At 41.5% G+C, this 17636-nt stretch overlaps 1 protein-coding gene across 4 annotated transcripts in view; it reads left to right on the top strand.

Annotated features, from left to right (window-relative positions):
• Positions 1-17636, top strand: part of CTNND2 (catenin delta 2) — a 921118-nt gene that overhangs the window by 579355 nt on the left and 324127 nt on the right. For all 4 annotated transcript variants that reach the window (XM_082258174.1, XM_082258173.1, XM_082258172.1 and 1 more), the window contains exon 14: positions 7176-7361. In XM_082258174.1, coding sequence (XP_082114300.1) covers positions 7176-7361 — 186 coding nt within the window. The remainder of the gene's footprint in view (positions 1-7175; positions 7362-17636) is intronic.

Below are 17636 nucleotides of genomic sequence, written 5' to 3'. Positions count from 1 at the left end.
TTCTGTCATTTGTTCCAAATACTAATTGCAAGGCTGTCTTGGCTTCAAAACTTTGGAGACCCTGACCTAGAGCAAAGACTTGGATCTGGACAGCAAGGCAGCCAGGCAATTAGCACTTTCAGTAGGAGATATCAGTAATGGTGGCCTCCATACATGTCCTTGCTACTAAGGTTTCCTTGAAGGACTCCAATGGAAAGAGATTATTGACCTATAAGTGGGCTAGTATAGCACTGTCCATTTTTTCTCAGATGGAAGTTTCAACACAACTATAAAATCACAAAGCCTCACTATACTCATCCAATGCAAAGCCGTGAACACAGAAACATTTTATATTTATAGAAGTATAAAAAATGAAGTAATAAGAGATATTTCCCCTTTTCACCAATAAAAAATTATCTTAAAAAAAAAAAAAAGAAGAAAACCCACTTCTCCTTTCTGGAGTACAAAATGGACATAGTTCATAATAAAAGGGTGTTGTACTGTATTTGAGTACTTTAGTAAACCTTGCTGGCTGGCGTGCCAGATACCCCTTATACAGCATAAAAGCATTACCAGCTATGCCTGATTCTTTGTGAAATACTTTATCACAGTGGTATAAAAGTTCACAATAATATAACAGATTTATGCTCCTTTCACATGGGCAATCAAATCAGGCCCGCCTCTCAGTTTTTCAGGTGCACCTGATTGGACCATCCAATCAGGTGGACCTGATTGAATGGTCCATGCATCCCCATGGACAGGCAAGTGTAAAAACGGAAGAGGATCCGTCCTCTTATGTTTAGGCGTATTGGAGGTTAGCCAAGTATAAACAGACAGCAGAGTCCATTTACTCCTGGGAGTAGAGTGGGTGGATGTGCCATCTGCATTCTCTGCTCTGATCAGCATTAGATCTGTTGGAGATGATCCCCTTCTGATCAGAATAGATTCCATACAGAATTTGCCCCATGTGAAACGAGCCATAAGGTTAAACTCTAGGCAGATATAGAAATATCAAATGAACGCAGCTCTATAATCATTAATGCATCATTAAAAGTATCTTTTAAGTGAGTAAGTACCTGCATTTGACCTGGTATCAGCCTCTTGCAGTCCCTTTACAGCAGAGCCTAGCCTGGGAGAGAGAGACAAGCTCACCATTCTGCTGCTGCCCCTTTCACTGTCCAATCACAGTCTTTGGGGGCAATACCTAGAAGTATTACTCCACTGCAGCAGAAAGAAAAAAAAAATCAAGTCTCCTGCCCTGCCAGACCTGGCTGTGCGGTGAGCAAGAGCTGTGTAAATCTCAGGTCTGGTTGGATAGACCCCCCTCTGTGCATTCAATGGTTTGCCTCAAATCCAACTAAGGTTTTTACCCCCTTCCAAAAATGTTATCTTCCTTACATATAGAGCATTCTTTAAAAAAATATAAAAAAAAAAGATGTCTTCCAACTTCAGCTGAGTTAATAAAAAAAAAAAGGAAACTCTGTGGGCTTTCCACATAAGCATTTAGGTTGTCTTAGACATAAAAGCATTCATAAAGAGCATACCTCACAAAAAACTGCAAAACGGTATAAAAAAAGAAAAAAGACAGTGGTTTGTATCTTTACAACAGTGAAACTTTGTAATCACAGTAATTACATTGTATTTTCTTTAACATAAATTTACTCTGCACAACCTCACCATACAGAATCTCAGGGTACTGTAAGGCTAAAACGTTACAGATTTTGTCATTTCTTAATGCACCGTAGACAATTCAAACAATATTACTGACTGCACTTGTACAGCCCTGCGCTGTGTATAACCCACTTTTCTAACCACTTGAAGAGCAAGCCTTTTCTGACATTCTTTGTTTACATGAAAAAAATATTTTTTTTTTTTTACTAGAAAACTACTTTAAACCCCCAAACATTTTAGCTTTTTATTTTAAAGCAGAGGCTGTACAGAACAAAATGGTGGGTGTTGCAATTTTTTTTTGTCACACAGTATTTGCACAGAGATTTTCCAAACGCAATTTTTTGGGAAAAAAAACACTTTTTTTTAAAATGTAATGCACAAATACACTATATATTGCCCAATTGTTTGGTAAAATATAAAAGATGATCTTATGCCAAGTACATAAATACCAATATGACGTGCTTTAAAATTGCGCACGCCCATGCAGTGGCATCAAGCTTAAAATTACATATGACACCAGACCATCACCCTTGCGTGCAAACCCAGGGGGACAGAGGTGCTTGAATTTCTTTTTTTTTTTTACACCTTTCCTTTAATTTTTTATCATTTTTATTGTTATCACAAGGAATTTAAATATCCCCTATGACAGCAATAAGTAGTGACAGGTACTCTTTTTAAAAAAATTGGGGTCTATTGGACTCTAGATCTCTCCTCTGCCCTTAAAGCATCTGAACACACCAAGATTGGTGTAATAAGATGCTTTCCCAATTTCCCAATGGCGCCGTTTATATCTGGCGAAACCAAAGTCATTAAATGCTCGTAGCTTTCAGTATCTTAGGCCATAGAGATGATTGGAGCCATTCTGGTCTCCAATCAGCTCTATGGTCAGATGGCGGAACCACCAGCTGCAGTCTCGGGTTACCGGGTTCGACAGAAGAGCCCGGGAAATCCATGGAAGGCGGCTGGAGGGAGGGGGGGATTGCCCATGTCCCCTCCCACTGCTTGTAAAGCAGTCTAGCAGCTAATTATCTGCTAGGATTGCTTTTACATGAAAGCCGACTGCTGGCTGTAAAGAACGGTACCAGAAAGTGTGTGGTATGCCCACCATTAGACCTCCCAGCATCCATTCACTTCTAATGATGGGCATACATCCAATGTTCTTTTTTTTCATTTAGCCCACCATTACTAGTACAGTATCTGAATGAATTCATATCTTTGATCAGATCAGAACTATACTGGTGTCCCCAATAGTATAGTATTGTGTTCCTAAAATGCAGCGTTATCAGGATCAGCCGTGGCACAATTTTTTGGTAGCGGTTAAAACAGCCCTTGACAACCAGGTTCTTTTTTAGCTGTGAATCACACTAGGTACCTATAAATTTATTGGCCAAAATGTCCAAACACTCCAAACCTAAACCTAAAGGCCCCTCCCATAAAAAGGGTAAACCCCATAATGGAAGAGGCAACAACCAACCACATACACCCCATATGGGGGGTCCTGGGAGGGTAAATTGGTATTCTCACCACCCGACTGGTTCACCTAGAGCAGTGATGGCAAACCTTAGCACCCCAGATGTTTTGTAACTCCATTTCCTATGATGCTCAACTACACTGTAGAGTGCATGAGCATCTGGGGTGCCAAGGTTCGCCATCACTGACCTAGAGGATATTGGCCCAATGGTGATAGTCACCAGAGGAATTTTTCTCCCCCGCCATACAGATCCTACCATCATCCAACTCATACCCCTCCCTCCTCGGTGTGCCACCATAGGAAGTGGGGTTTAGCCTGCCTCCAAAAACCCCCAAAAAATGCCTGCAACAACACACCTGGGCGTTTTTTTTTTTTGGCGCTAGCGTTTTTTTGGGCATTTTTTTGGGTTCTTTGGAGGCAGGCAAAACATCTGAACTTCTGTATACGGGTATATATACACACATACTTATATGTATATACACACCTAGACATATATAGGTGTGATAGTAGCAGAAATATATGTTTGCGCTAATGAAATCATTTACACTAATATAGTTACGCTCCTATAACACCTATATCTGTCTAAGTGTAAAATACATATAAGTATGTGTGTGTACACAAGTTCAGATGTTTTGCCTGCCTCCAAAAACCCCCAAAAAAATGCCTGCAACAACACACCTGGGCGTTTTTTTTTTTACGCTAGCGTTTTTTTGGGCATTTTTTTGGGTTCTTTGGAGGCAGGCAAAACATCTGAACTTGTGTATAGTGGTATATATACCACTATACACAAGTTCAGATGTTTTTCCTGACTCCAAAGAACCCAAAAATATGCCCAAAAAAAACGCTTGCTACTAAACCGGCAAGATGTGAAAAGCGAGAAGCCACTATCCTGTGCTATAAGTGTTCTAATACAAACAATCTTTTTTTTTTTATGGTTCTGGATGGTTCTGGACATGCTACAGAGCTGAAACTTCACAGGTACACTTTTTAGACCCCCCCCCCCCCCGATGCTAAATCCAAAGACATTTTTTTTTTTTAATTTTTTTTTTCAATAATTGGCTCTCTATCAAAAATCTATCAACAATGACAATTTCTAAGAACCTTTTTTGTGTGATTTTGTGTCTGGGGGGTCTAAAATGTGTACCTGTGAAGTTTCAGCTTCAAAACGGATGTACTAGACTGCTGTTGCCAGTTCACCAGAAGATTGAGTGGCACCAGTACCAACCCTCTGCTGCATAGGAGAATCCTGCGGTTGTTGCACTTCAGCAACAGAAGAATGGGTCCTGTACACCTGACCTTAGCAGGCACCACTTGTTCATCGTCAGACCTATCTGTCAGGGTGCTAGCAGAGATCAGGCCTGACTCTGCTAATGCTGCGGTTTAGTGTGCTGTGTATTGGAAGTGACAGTAATCTGCTGATTCGGCACTTCTTGGGGCGGGGGGGAGGGTGCAGGTGCTGGCAGGTGTCGGGCTGATCCTGCTAACACTGCAATTTGGAAACAGTAAACTATTGGGGACACTAGAATAGTTCTTAACAGATCAAATATATTGATCCATTCAGACACTATACTAGTAATGGAGGTGTTTAGTGTGTGTGTGCGTGTATGTGTGATCATCAGTAAATTGTCTGTATACTGTAATTAGTGTACACTGTGACAGGGACAAGGGTTAACCAGGGGGGGGGGGTGATCAGGGGGTTAAATATTTATTAAGGGATATATGGCAGGGACCCTAAACCCATTTGGGACTATCACTAACTGCCTCTCACATTATCTGAAGTCACAAGTGACACTAATACAGTGATTTGTAAATGGTATCTGTACTGTATATAGTGTACACTGTGACAGGGAGCAAAAAGGTTAATTAGGGGGTGATCAGGGGGTAAATGTGTGCCTATGTCTACTGGTATCAGTGTTCTGCTTCTGTACTCACAACAGATGTTCTCTCTTCTCACGCTGGAACGGAAAAAAGTACATCATATCCTGTGCCTGTGTTTACATTACATGGGCACAGGAAGCCATTAGTCAGAACTGATCAACAGGTCCAGGCCAAAATTCATTGGCCTGGACCTGATGACTGATCGTTGCCCCCCCCCCAGCCCCACGCATGACTGCCGTACAGGTACAGTGATTCACGCAGCCGAGCCAGCCTGTTGCAGTATATCTGCGGTAGGCAGTTGGCAACTGGTTAATAAAGGACTTCTCAAAAACCATCTACTGTTTTTCTTAATTTTTGACACTTTTTTTGGTGAATGAGTAGGGGTACAATGTACAAAGACTAGGGTGGGATCTGGGGCCCCCTTGTTAAAGGGGGCTTCCATATTCCAATGAGCTCCTTGCCCACAGACCTCCACAACCACAGCCCAGAGTTGTCAAGAAGAGGTGGGGACAAGGTGCTTTGAGTTGGTCTTGGGGGGAGGGGGGGGGGGCAGAGCAAAATTTAATGGAGTACTAACATCCCTATAAAATGTAGGAAATTTTAGAAAATACTAGGGTGTGGGACTTTTAGGGTACTCACTAAAATTCAATAAAGTATAAGCAATTGTACTTAGAAAAAATGCACAAAACATTCATATAGATATAAAATTATTTGTTTTTTTCACACATATGGACAAAATACTGATTTTGATTAAAAATACAACATCCATGGAATCATACACGAATGAAAGAAATTCAAAATCCGACCGGTTTCGCCGGGTTGGCTTCTCCAGGGATTTGAATATGAACTATAACCTATGTCATACCTATGACACTATCTCCATTGTTATGTGCATTGACTAACTTTGTCCCAACACTAAGGGGATTGTTTAATGCCATATATCTCTGTTTCTTATATATATATATATATATATATATAATATATAAGATAAATATATATTTTGTTATAGTTCATATTCAAATCCATGAAGAAGCCAACCCGGTGAAACCGGTTGGATTTTGAATTTCTTTCATTCATGCATGATTCCATGGATGTTGTATTTTTAATCAAAATCAGTCTTTTGTCCATGTGTGAATAAAATAAATACATTTATATCTATATGAATGTTTTGTGCATTTTTTCTAAGGACATATGCTTATACTTTATTGAATTTTAGTGAGTACCTTAAAAGTCCCACACCCTAGAATTTTAAACTACTGAAAGCTGGAAATTGCTACAGCTACTTCAGTGAACTCCACTTGCTTCCGGGTCCTGTGACAAGTGGCTGCACTCCTACTTACTGAGCACAGGAGGTCGGCCCCTCATGATGGGCACCATTCAGAAAAAGCATTGCAAATTGCAAGTTGTTTGTACAAAACGTTCTCTGATTGGACAAGTCAAAGTTGGGGTGGTGATGTCTTGCTCTGCACCTTTCCAATCAGAGAATGCTTTGCATTCATTCAGAAAATGCAAAGCATTCTCTGAATTGGTGCCCATGCTGAGCGGCTGATATCTTGTATTCACAATGCAACTGGGTGGTCACTTTGCACGGTGCCTGGAAGCAAGAGGAATCCGCCCAAAAGCATGATGCTGACACCACCATGGTTTGTTTTCAGTGTTTGGTTTACACCAAAATATTTATTTTAATATCCTAAAAGTAAAATTTTGGTCTCATCCTACCATAGAAAGCTCTTTCAGGTACCTTGAGGGTCTCTTAGGTTTCTTCTGGCAAACAGTACATAGGATTCATGTGTTTTAAGTAGAATTGGTTTTCTCATGCCACTCTCCCAAAAAAGCTAACTAGTGAAGCATCAGGGAAACAGTTATTTGTATATGTTCTCACAAATCCCAGCCATTGTTGCCTGTGCCTCTATTAGAGTGGCCATAGGTTTCTTGTTGGCCTGTGAAGAAATAGGAACGTGAACAGTAAGTGGTAACTGTAAACCTCAATTATAACTGTCTTTTATTGCCAAGCATCCTAAAAAATGTTTTGCATATTCACCACGTCTAAAAAAAAATTCCTTCAAAAAAGACATTACTAGTTCAGTAACTGTTTTATAACATATTGATCTATAAAAGAAGCGCTGTCCTTTGGAACATTTTTCAGCTTTTTTAATATTCTCGCTTTTATTTACAGACCGTTGAAAACTGTGTGTGCATTTTAAGGAACCTCTCTTACCGTCTAGCTGCAGAAACTTCTCAGGGACAACAGATAGGAACCGATGAACTTGATGGATTACTTTGTGGAGAAACAATCAACAAGGATGCTGAAAGTTCAGGGTGCTGGGGAAAGAAGAAGAAGAAAAAGAAATCTCTAGACCAGGTAACAAAAACACTTTAGTTAAATAGTTTAGACGTTTCTGTTTTTTCCCCCATTGTTTCAAATCAGATCTTTTCTTCTCAAAGAGGATCTATCAACAAGATTAATGTTCCATAATTGAAATTGCACACAGCAAATAAATCTTTGGAAAGAAAGAGGAATTTTGAGGTATTTGTGAATTCTATATCCTGGATTACTGTACAAGACACAGCTGTGGATCCATAGACCATAGGTAACCTTCAAATGATTGGACACTGGCAAAACCTTTGCTGGGTCACTCTGAGGCCCCAATTTTGTTAGCAAGCAACAGAGAGAGCACAGAGAAGATAGGGGAGGGACTCTTGTCTTGTACTGTACTCCCAAGATATGGAACGTACAAGTACGTGAAGATTTCACTTATCCTCAAGCAATAATCAAGAGGGTTCGCAACACTACAGCTAAACAGCACACCAGACCCACAGGAAGAAAACAAGGAGGCCAAAGGACCTCAAAATAAACTGTCAACAGTAGAAACACTTTGCAGAAAGAGCAACAGCGGAGACTGAACAGGCATCTAGCAGCCAACAGCTTGGGAGAAACGTGAAATTAAATTTAGGAAGTGGCTCTGCTTAAAGGAAGATTGCAGAACTCAAGGTGTTGTATATGCCCCAGAAACCATTGCATGAGTTAGAGAATGAAAGAGGGACTCATTTTCAAAGGGTAAATGTCCAGTGAAGGAAAAAAGGGTGTCAAAATGACCATCTGGATGGGTGGCAGCCTAAAAGGAGCTTCAAAGGTTGGTATTCCAGTAAGAACATAGAGAAAGGAAGGTATGACAGCTTTCCATGGGGTCATGGTATAGCCATAGATGTCATATCTGACCCAAAACCCTTAAGGGGATTACCCGTAAAATGCTGTGCCAACCAGCAGGACTCGGCAGGAAAATGAATTTCAGGGGGAAGCAAAAAACATTGTGGAGGTAAGAACACAAGTCTCTAGGCTATCCTGTCCCCAAGTCTAAAGAAGAGGAGTCCAAAGAAGGTTATCTTTGTTGATATGGACATAGGGTGATTGAATCCATTTACAAGGACATTTTGGGATAGCAATGAGGTGACAAGGAAGAAATCTGTTTAGTAAAAATGTTGCACAAGGAGTGCAAGGTGTCGAGAGACAGGAAAATGGTGTACAAGGTTGATCAGGTCAAGGTATATATAGAATGAGGGATGAGTAAGGAACTTAGAATGTTTTTTTTTTTTTAATTGGCCCACTAGGCAGAGCTGTTTTCTCAAAGATAACCATCTTGTGCCTAAATGGGGATGTAAAGGGAGACAATCAACATTGGGATGGAGTGCACTACTATAGAGAATATCCAGGTGGTAAGTATATTAGAAAAATGCCTGCCCTGGTTTTGCTGCATTTATAGGTGGGCAAATGCCGAAGCTACTATGGACCATAGGTGCAGAGGAAGGAGAACCACCCAAGAACCATTGTTGATGCAATTTGGAAAAAGTGTACGCCATATTGGGGTTGAGACCTAGACAAGGGAGGGCAGATTAAATAGCTGATCCCGGGAACAGCAATTGGAAAATTTTAGACTTGGAAGGGATGCCAAAAAAGTGTGTTGGAGCTCAGGACAGGGCCTGACGGTTAAGCCAGTGAAGTCATATTATGACAAAACAGGGTAGGTGGGTCCCATTGTGTAAATAACTCCTTGAGTAGAGGGGATGAGGAACCAGTCACCCAAGAGAAAAAAACTATTCTCTTGCTGTCTTCAGAAAAATCTGCACAAAAGCAAAAAGAAAATATCTCATAAGGGGGAGTTATTTATTTATTTATTTATTTTTTAAATGAATCAGACATAGACAAGATTGTTGTGCTGAAGAGGGTGTCTGAATAGGCATTAGTAACTAGACAATAAAATATCAGAAAAAACTAATTTCCCACAGTGTGTTGGCACAACCTTTGGGGAGAATGGAAAACAGCAGCTGTCTGGTTTTTGATGAAAGAAGTTAGGTGTTTGGAAGCCTACAGTATAGCCACAGAATCTCACTGGTTTACCCAGGGAATAAAAACATTGACAATAGTCAAGCACCCCATGGACATAATGAATGGAAGTAGTCATTCACATCAGTTTGAAAAGGTTTACAGGGAAAATCAGAGAGAGAATAAATTAACCCACACAACGCAATCAGTGGAGGGGAAGAGTCTTTACAAGTTTAACTTTACATTAGACAAATGGTTTTGTCAGGAGGCACCCTGTGAAAGCTTGACTACAAAAATAACTATACCAGTGCATCTTGAGCAATGCGGTATGTAAACTTATAGCTCTGTTACCACCACAGCTGTATGCCACCAGATTGTTTCCACACACTCCAGTAAGTGCTGGACTCCCCCCTACCTCAGCCCCCGCCATGTTTCCCGGGTTTAAAGCGCCCAGTGGCAACCCCATGACTGGTATGCTGAGTTTCGCTGGGTTGTGGAGAGGAAGAGAAGTCAACACCCATTCACTGATCTCCCCTTCCTGCTAATGACCTGGACGCAATGTATAAAACCTTACTTCCAGGTCCTGGTGACTTTCCCCATCTAGTATGGCCGGGAAAGAAGCTAATGGAGCACAATATGCCCTCCATTTGCTTTATTGGAGGACAGGTGAAGCATCAGGGAACTTTTAGAGCCCTAATGTCACATTAAAGAGAACCTGTCACCAAACAAATCATCACCTAAGGGTCTTTTAGTCCTCATGTGATGAAAAATAAAGTTTAGTTAAAAAATAATATAAAAAAGTGTAAAAATTAAGTTACATCCATGCACTTAAATGCTCTCCAAAAAAAAGTTTGAGCCCTCCTTATCCTCACATGTACGAGCATAAATTCACTGGTAGGGGGGTGCATGCTTACGAAAACGTTGTTTGTGACACATATGTTAAATATCCTTGCACACACCACAGTGAGCGGAGCAATTTTACTCCCACTATTCACAGCTTTCTCTAAACTGATGAACTTTAGGGGCTTTTAAATCCTAACCAGTGGAAAATATAAGGTTTTGAAGTTTGTCACTATTTCATGGGTGCGCAGTTTTAAGCCTTGGTATGTGCGGTATCTAATTACTTAGCACAACCTCACCTTTTATATTGTACAACATTAAGTTATTGCATTTGTTTGCCCTAAAATCAACTTTAGTGTAATTTTACCGAAATCTTGCTTTGCATAATGCGTTGTGCTAATATAGTGTGACATAAAAATTGTAACTACCACTACCCTAGGGTGTCTGTATTTCAGGTACATAACTAGTGTCGTCAATTTATGCAGTGCTATATATATATATATATATATATATATATAGTATCTCACAAAAGTAAGTACACCCCTCACATTTTTTTCCCAATATTTTATTTATTGAGAAAGGCAGTACAGTGGGAAAAACAAACATAAATACAACCGTGATCGAAAAATACCCCAGTCAAATAGGGGAAGCATATTCCATACAAAATAAACAGTCAAGAATGGTAGTACATTAATGCAAGAGAGAACTGGAAAAACAAGTCTCCACATCCAAAAGAGGGGGCGAAACACCCCCCCCTCGGGACTCGTCCGAACTACAGTAGCTCAAGACACCCGGAGAGGGATACAAGATATCAGCAGGGTATCAACAACTCTTCCCAAACTGTCACTACCCAACCTTTTATAGAACGTTGAAAATACAAGATAAGGAAGTGCAGAGCAGGAGTTCCAAGGGAGGGGAAAGAGTGAAGGAAACAGAGGGCCGAAGGCGGAGAGAAAAAAAAAAAAAAAAAAAAGGGGGGGGGGAGAGGGGAGGTGGGGGATAGGTGGGGCGCCCGACACCGACTGCGTCACCCGCCAATCAAGCGCCAGCTCAATCCTCAGCTCTAAGTGCCCAGTAGGGACTCACCCCTCACATTTTTGTAAATATTTTATTATATCTTTTCATTTGACAACACTGAAGAAATTATACTTTGCTACAATGTAAAGTAGTGAGTGTACAGCTTGTATAACAGTTTACATTTACAGTACTGTCCCCTCAAAATAACTCAACACACATCCAATAATGTCTAAAATGCTGGCAAAGTAAGTGCACCCCTAAGTGGAAATATCAATATTTTGTGCGGCCAAAGTTATATTCCAGCACTGCCCTAACCCTCTTGGGCATGGAGTTCACCAAAGCTTCGCAAATTGCCACTGGAGTCCTCTTCCACTCCTCCAAAATGAAATCATGGAGCTCGTGGATGTTAGAGATCTTGCGCTCCTCCACCTTCCGTTTGAAGATGTCCTACAGGTGCTCAATAGGGTTTAGGTCTGGAGACATGCTTGGCCAGTCCATCACCTTTACCCTCAGCTTCTTTAGCAAGGCAGTTGTCATCTTGGAGGTGTGTTTGTGGTCATTATCATGTGTGAATACTGCCCTGCGACCCAGTCCCTGAAGGTAGGGGATCATGCTCTGCTTCAGTATGTCACAGTACATGTTAGCATTCATGGTTCCCTCAATAAACTGTAGCTCCCCAGTGCCAGCAGCACTCATGCAGCCCCAGACCATGACACTGCCACCACCATGCTTGACTGTAGGCAAGACACACTTGTCTTTTTACTCCTCACCTGGTTGCCGCCACACACGCTTGACACCATCTGAACCAAATACGTTTATCTTGATCTCATCAGACCACAGGACATGGTTGCAGTAATCCATGTCCTTAGTCTGCTCGTCTTCAGCAAACTGTTTTCAGGCTTTCTTGTGCATCATCTTTAGAAGAGGTTTCCTTCTGGGACGACAGCCATGCAGACCAATTAGAGGCAGCGTATGGTCTGAGCACTGACAGGCTAACCTCCCATCTCTTCAACCTCTGCAGCAATGGTGGCAGCACTCATACGTCTATTTCCCAAAGACAACCTCTGGATATGATGCTTAGCATGTGCACTAAACTTCTTCGGTCGACCATGGCGAGGCCTGTTCTGAGTGGAACCTGTCCTGTTAAACTGCTGTATGGTTTTGGCCACTGTGCTGCAGCTCAGTTTCAGGGTCTTGGCAATCTTTTTATAGCCTAGGCCATCTTTATGTAGAGCAACAAATCTTTTTTTCAGATCTTTAGAGAGTTCTTTGCCCTGAGGTGCTATTTTGAACTTCCAGTGACCAGTATGAGAGAGCGAGAGCGATGACACCAAAATGAACACACCTGCTCCCCATTCACACCTGAGATCTTGTAACACTAAACACATAAAGATGGGGTAGGCTATAAGAAGATTGCCAGGACCCTAAAACTAAGCTGCAGCATGGTGGCCAAGACCATACAGCGGTTTAACAGGACAGGTTCCACTCAGAACAGGCCTCGCCATTGTTGGCCAAAGAAGTTGAGTGCACATGCTCAGCGTCATATCCAGAGGTTGTCTTTGGAAAATAGACGTATGAGTACAGTCAGCATTGCTGCAGGGGGACCTTTTGGGCGCTGCAGGGTTTCAGTCCTTCACGGCATAGTGTGTTACCAATTGTTTTCTTGGTATCTATGGTCCCAGCTGCTTTGAGATAATTGACAAGATTCTCCCGTGTAGTTCTGGGCTTGTTCCTCACCGCTCTCATGGTCATTGAAACTCCACAAAGGGAGATCTTGCATGAAGCCCCAGACCAAGGGAGAATGACAGTTATTTTGTGTTTCTTCCATTTGCGAATAATCGCACTAACTGTTGTCACACTTTCACCAAGCTGCTTGGCGATGATTTGTAGCCCAATCCAGCCTTGTGTAGGTCTACAATCTTGTCCATGGCATCCTTGGACAGCTCTTTGGTCTTGGCCATGAAGAGATTGGAATCTGAATGATTGATTGCTTCTGTGGACAGGTGTTTTTCATACAGGTAACAAACTGAGATTAAGAGCACTCCCTTTAAGAGAGTGCTCCTAATCTTGGCTCATTCCCTGTAAAGATGACACCTGGGAGACAGAAATCTTGCTGATTGATAGGAGATCCAATACTTATTTCACTCATTAAAATGCAAATCTCTAAACTGAAAGCAGATATGCCTTACATTAAAGAAATCTTCACGCTCTTCAGAGCCTGCTCTGGCCTGAAGACACATTTTTTCAAAAGCAAAATTCTCTCTTTATTACAGCCACATCCCCCTCAGTGGGCAGTCGATTCCATCTTCACAATCGCAAAGACTCACATAACTTACCTACACATAAATTGTCGCAGAACTAGACAGGTGGTCAGACCTCCCCCTGTCACTGTTTGGCAGGTGTCATTTGTTTAAGATGGTTTGGTTCCCTAAACTCTTATACCCTCTCCAGACCATTCCACTACTCCTGAAACACAAAGATATTCAAAAGACAAAGCTCTTTCTGCCTTTCTTTGGAAAGGTCGTAAGCCTCGTATATCCCTCAAAAAACTATGCCTCCCCAATCAGGAAGGAGGAGTAAACCTCCCAAAAGTCCATCTATATAATCTATCCTGTCTCCTGAGGGTGGGTCTGGATTGGATATCCTGAACATCATCCCACTCAAATTATGAGTTGGAATCCAAAATGGTTAGCCCACATGATCTGTCTGCCATTTTGCACTGCAGAATAAGTTCTCTACCGCTCCCTTTAAAGTACAGTCTACTCATCCAAGATACCATGGTGGACTGGAGGGAAATTAAAAAGATGCTAAAACTGTCACCTCATGCCACCTTCCCTTCTTTCGGGCCACCCCTCATTCCCACAAGGTAAACAGTACACAGCATTCAAGATGTGGAACTTGCAAGGCTTGTCTAAAATTGGACAATTGTTTGATACAAAAACAGGCAAGCCTCTCCTCCCTCTGCAGACCCTTCAAAAACACAACCTACCTATTCAGAATCTAACACATGCTTATCAGGCAATAAGCTTTGTGTGCGGCACTTGCTCCTCCAGAGCTTTGTGCTTTAAAACCTCCTTCTTAGACACCCTCAAAAAAACACTGATTCAAGATTTCTGACATTTACAGACCCCTGATCTCCTCCTCCATGGAACCTTCACTTTACAAACTTTCTACCTCCTGGAGCAAAGACCTCCCCTCCCCAAGCGCGATGAGCAACATCTTGGCGGGATACCACTCTACATGTGCGTTTGTCACAAATGAATTCTGGCGAGAACAACAATACAAGATAGTCCACAGAGCTTACAAAGACATCTACTCCCTACTCTTTGGATTCCTGGGCTCTACGCACCAAAGACTAACTTTCACACAAGCCAAGGCCACCAGGAACAACAAGGCTTGGATTTCTACTTGCTACATGGTAGTCAGGAGAGGTATCCTCAAACTATGGACTGCGCCAAAGTCTCCTTTGATCAAAGACGTAAAATCTGACTTATTAAACCTCCTGAGGAAAGAATATCTTGACACGGTCCTGCATGATAACCATAAGATAGCCAGATTTTGCCAAAAAGGGTCCCCTTCATCATCAAAGAGTTGGCAACCACAGGCACTACCGTCTCTGTACATCACCAACTTCTGGGATGATTTCCTCTTCACTCTCACCTTTTATCTCTACTTCCCCCGGCCCCATAACAGCCACCAAGGACAATGGAAGTCTATTCACTCCTGCTACTTAAGACCCCCCCCCCCCCAATAATCTCAGAGCCTATTTTCAGTGATCTATCTTTTGGACATCAGACAATCCGAGCTCTCTGATAGCTCATTGCATGCAAATCAGTAGAATCTTCTTCCTCTCTCCGTTTCCCACCCCCCACCCCCTCTCATCCTACAGCAGTCATAATAGTATGTATTTTACACACCTATGCATCAACTGTTTCTCTTTTACTTTTCATTTACCTTTGACAGTTTACCTTTTTGTATCTTAATTGTTAAAATCAAATAAAATCTTTTGAAAAAAAAATGCAAATCAATATATAACTTTTTTAAATGCAATTTTCTGGATATTTTTGTTGTTCTGTCTCTCACTGTTAAAATAGCCTACCATTAAAATTAAAGGCTTATCATTTCTTTGTCAGTGGACAAATGTACAGAATCAGCAGGGGATCAGATACTTTTTTCCCTGCACCGTATATACAGTAGATATAGAAAATAAGCACCCCCCCCCCTTTTAAAATAGTCACATGTTGTTGCTTTGAAGCCTGAAATGAAGGCAGAACACAAATATGTTTTATCCAGCTGTTTTTACTAGTGCATTTTAAAAAATCAAACTGAAAGATATAACACCAACATGTCATGAAAAATAAAAAACAGAATCACTGAATTGGAAAACAAATCACTCCCCTTATGTCAGTATTTTGTTGGACCACCTTTTGCTTTAATTACAGCTATTAGCATGTGACTCCACTTATGTCAGTATTTTGTTGGACCACCTTTTGCCTTAATTACAGCTATTAGCATGTTGGGATATGTCTCTACTAACTTTTCACATCTATATATATATATGTATGACCAGAGCGCTAAAAACCTCCAACACAGGAGATGTGCATGATAAATCAAATGCAAAACAAGGAGGGGGGGGGGGGGGGGGACAAAAAAAGCAAACAAAGGACTGAGCAATAAATGAAACGAATAAAAGGAAATTACTGTATTGTATGGGATCAGCGTGTTGACAAGAGGGGATAGTCCATATGCACTGAGCCCCTGAAGAAAGAGCGCGCCGGGTATACTGACCCCGCGCATGCTCAGAAACGCGTCGTGCCTGCCGTTTTTTCACTGTTGGATTACACCACCCCTGGTGACGGGAGAGCGTCCATCCACCTACGGAACCTTGCAACCGCCGGTCATCTCCATCTGACCGCTTATCGTGCACTGAGGCGGGAGGCAGCCGGCTTTCTTTCCTCCGATTAACACTGACTCAGCCACGGACGGCACCTTGGAGTGGATGGTACACCCCCCTCCCCCCAGAGGATGTCTCAAGATCTAATGGTGTTACACATCCTGACCGTCATTCATGTCTTGTGAGTTACCACACACATTGCCATATATGTATTAATAAACTGTCTGCACTTAGAGCGCTTCTCCTCTTTGTTTCTTTAACTTTTCACATCTAGACTTTGCAATATTTGCCCACTCTTCTTTACAGAACTTCTCAAGTTCAGCTAAATTTGATGGTGACCGTTTGCAGACTGCAATCTTCATGTCATTTCACAGATATTCAATGTGGTTTAAGCCTGTGCTCTGACTAAGCAATGCAAGGACGTTCACCTTTTTCTCCTTCAACCACTGTGTGGTAATTTTTGCCATATGCTTTGGGTCATTGTCATGTTGGAAGATAAACCACTTTCCCATTGACAACTTTCTGGCAGAGGGCAGCAGATTTTTCTCAAGAATTTGATGGTGTTTTGCTCCATCCATTTTTCTTTTATTCTGATAAGTGCTCCGGTCCCTGCTGCAGAGAAACACCCTCATAACAGGATATTACTGCCTCCATGGTTTACTGTAGGAATGGTGTTATTTGAATGGTGAGCAGTGCTGGATCTCTGTTGGACATATTGTTTGGTTTTGAGGCCAAATCCTTCAATTTTTATCCCATCTGACCATTTATTTTTTTAATAAATTTACCTATTGGTTTACGGGATTACGCTATGTGCCTCTGTTTCTTTCTACATATGGCTTTACGTTCAATGGAGTATATGAGAAGTTCCAAGTGTGCCACATACTAATGTGATCGGTTTAACAACACACCGGAAACGGCTTTCGGCTTTTGGAGTCTTTGGAAGCACCTGAGCTTGATATCGGTTGACCTACTGGTTTATTACTAGCTGGGAGAGGCTGTCTCATTAAATTGAGCAGCCACGGAATTTCGGTAAGCTGCTTGTTATACCTGAGCACAAGGGTGTCCCCTTCCTACACTTTTCCCTGGTGTCACTAGAAGAAAGTTATTTTGCACGTGGATTCACATCTCTGCACTTAATATTGGGACTATTCATTTGGACACTATCCCCTCTCCTTTTTTGTTTCCTTTATATGAGCTTTTCAGCTATATAATTGTATACTGATTTCAGCGCTGCACTTTGTGGTTTTTATTGTATTTTTTGAATCCCTGTGCCAGCTGCTCACTATTGTTCTCAATCATTTGGTTTTCTGTCACATCTAGCGCGGAAATTTCTCTTCTATTTATATTACAAAGTCTAAAAGCGCAAAGTTAGTGGAGACACATCCCAACAGACTAAGGGCTGTATTTAAATCAAAAGGTGGTTCAACAAAATACTGACATAAGGGAAGTGATCCTTTTTCTATTTTCTTTTTCTGACATGTTGGTGTTATATCTTTCAACTGGATGTTATACGTTGAACTAGTAAATACACCTGGATAAAACCTGTGTCTCTCTTCATTTTTGGC

This window comes from Pelophylax lessonae, assembly GCF_965119305.1.
Source record: "Pelophylax lessonae genome assembly, chromosome: 5".
In the NCBI taxonomy this organism is placed as follows: domain Eukaryota; kingdom Metazoa; phylum Chordata; class Amphibia; order Anura; family Ranidae; genus Pelophylax; species Pelophylax lessonae.
The sequence above is the reverse complement of the archived record's forward strand: the minus strand, read 5'-3'. Positions and strand labels throughout refer to the sequence as shown.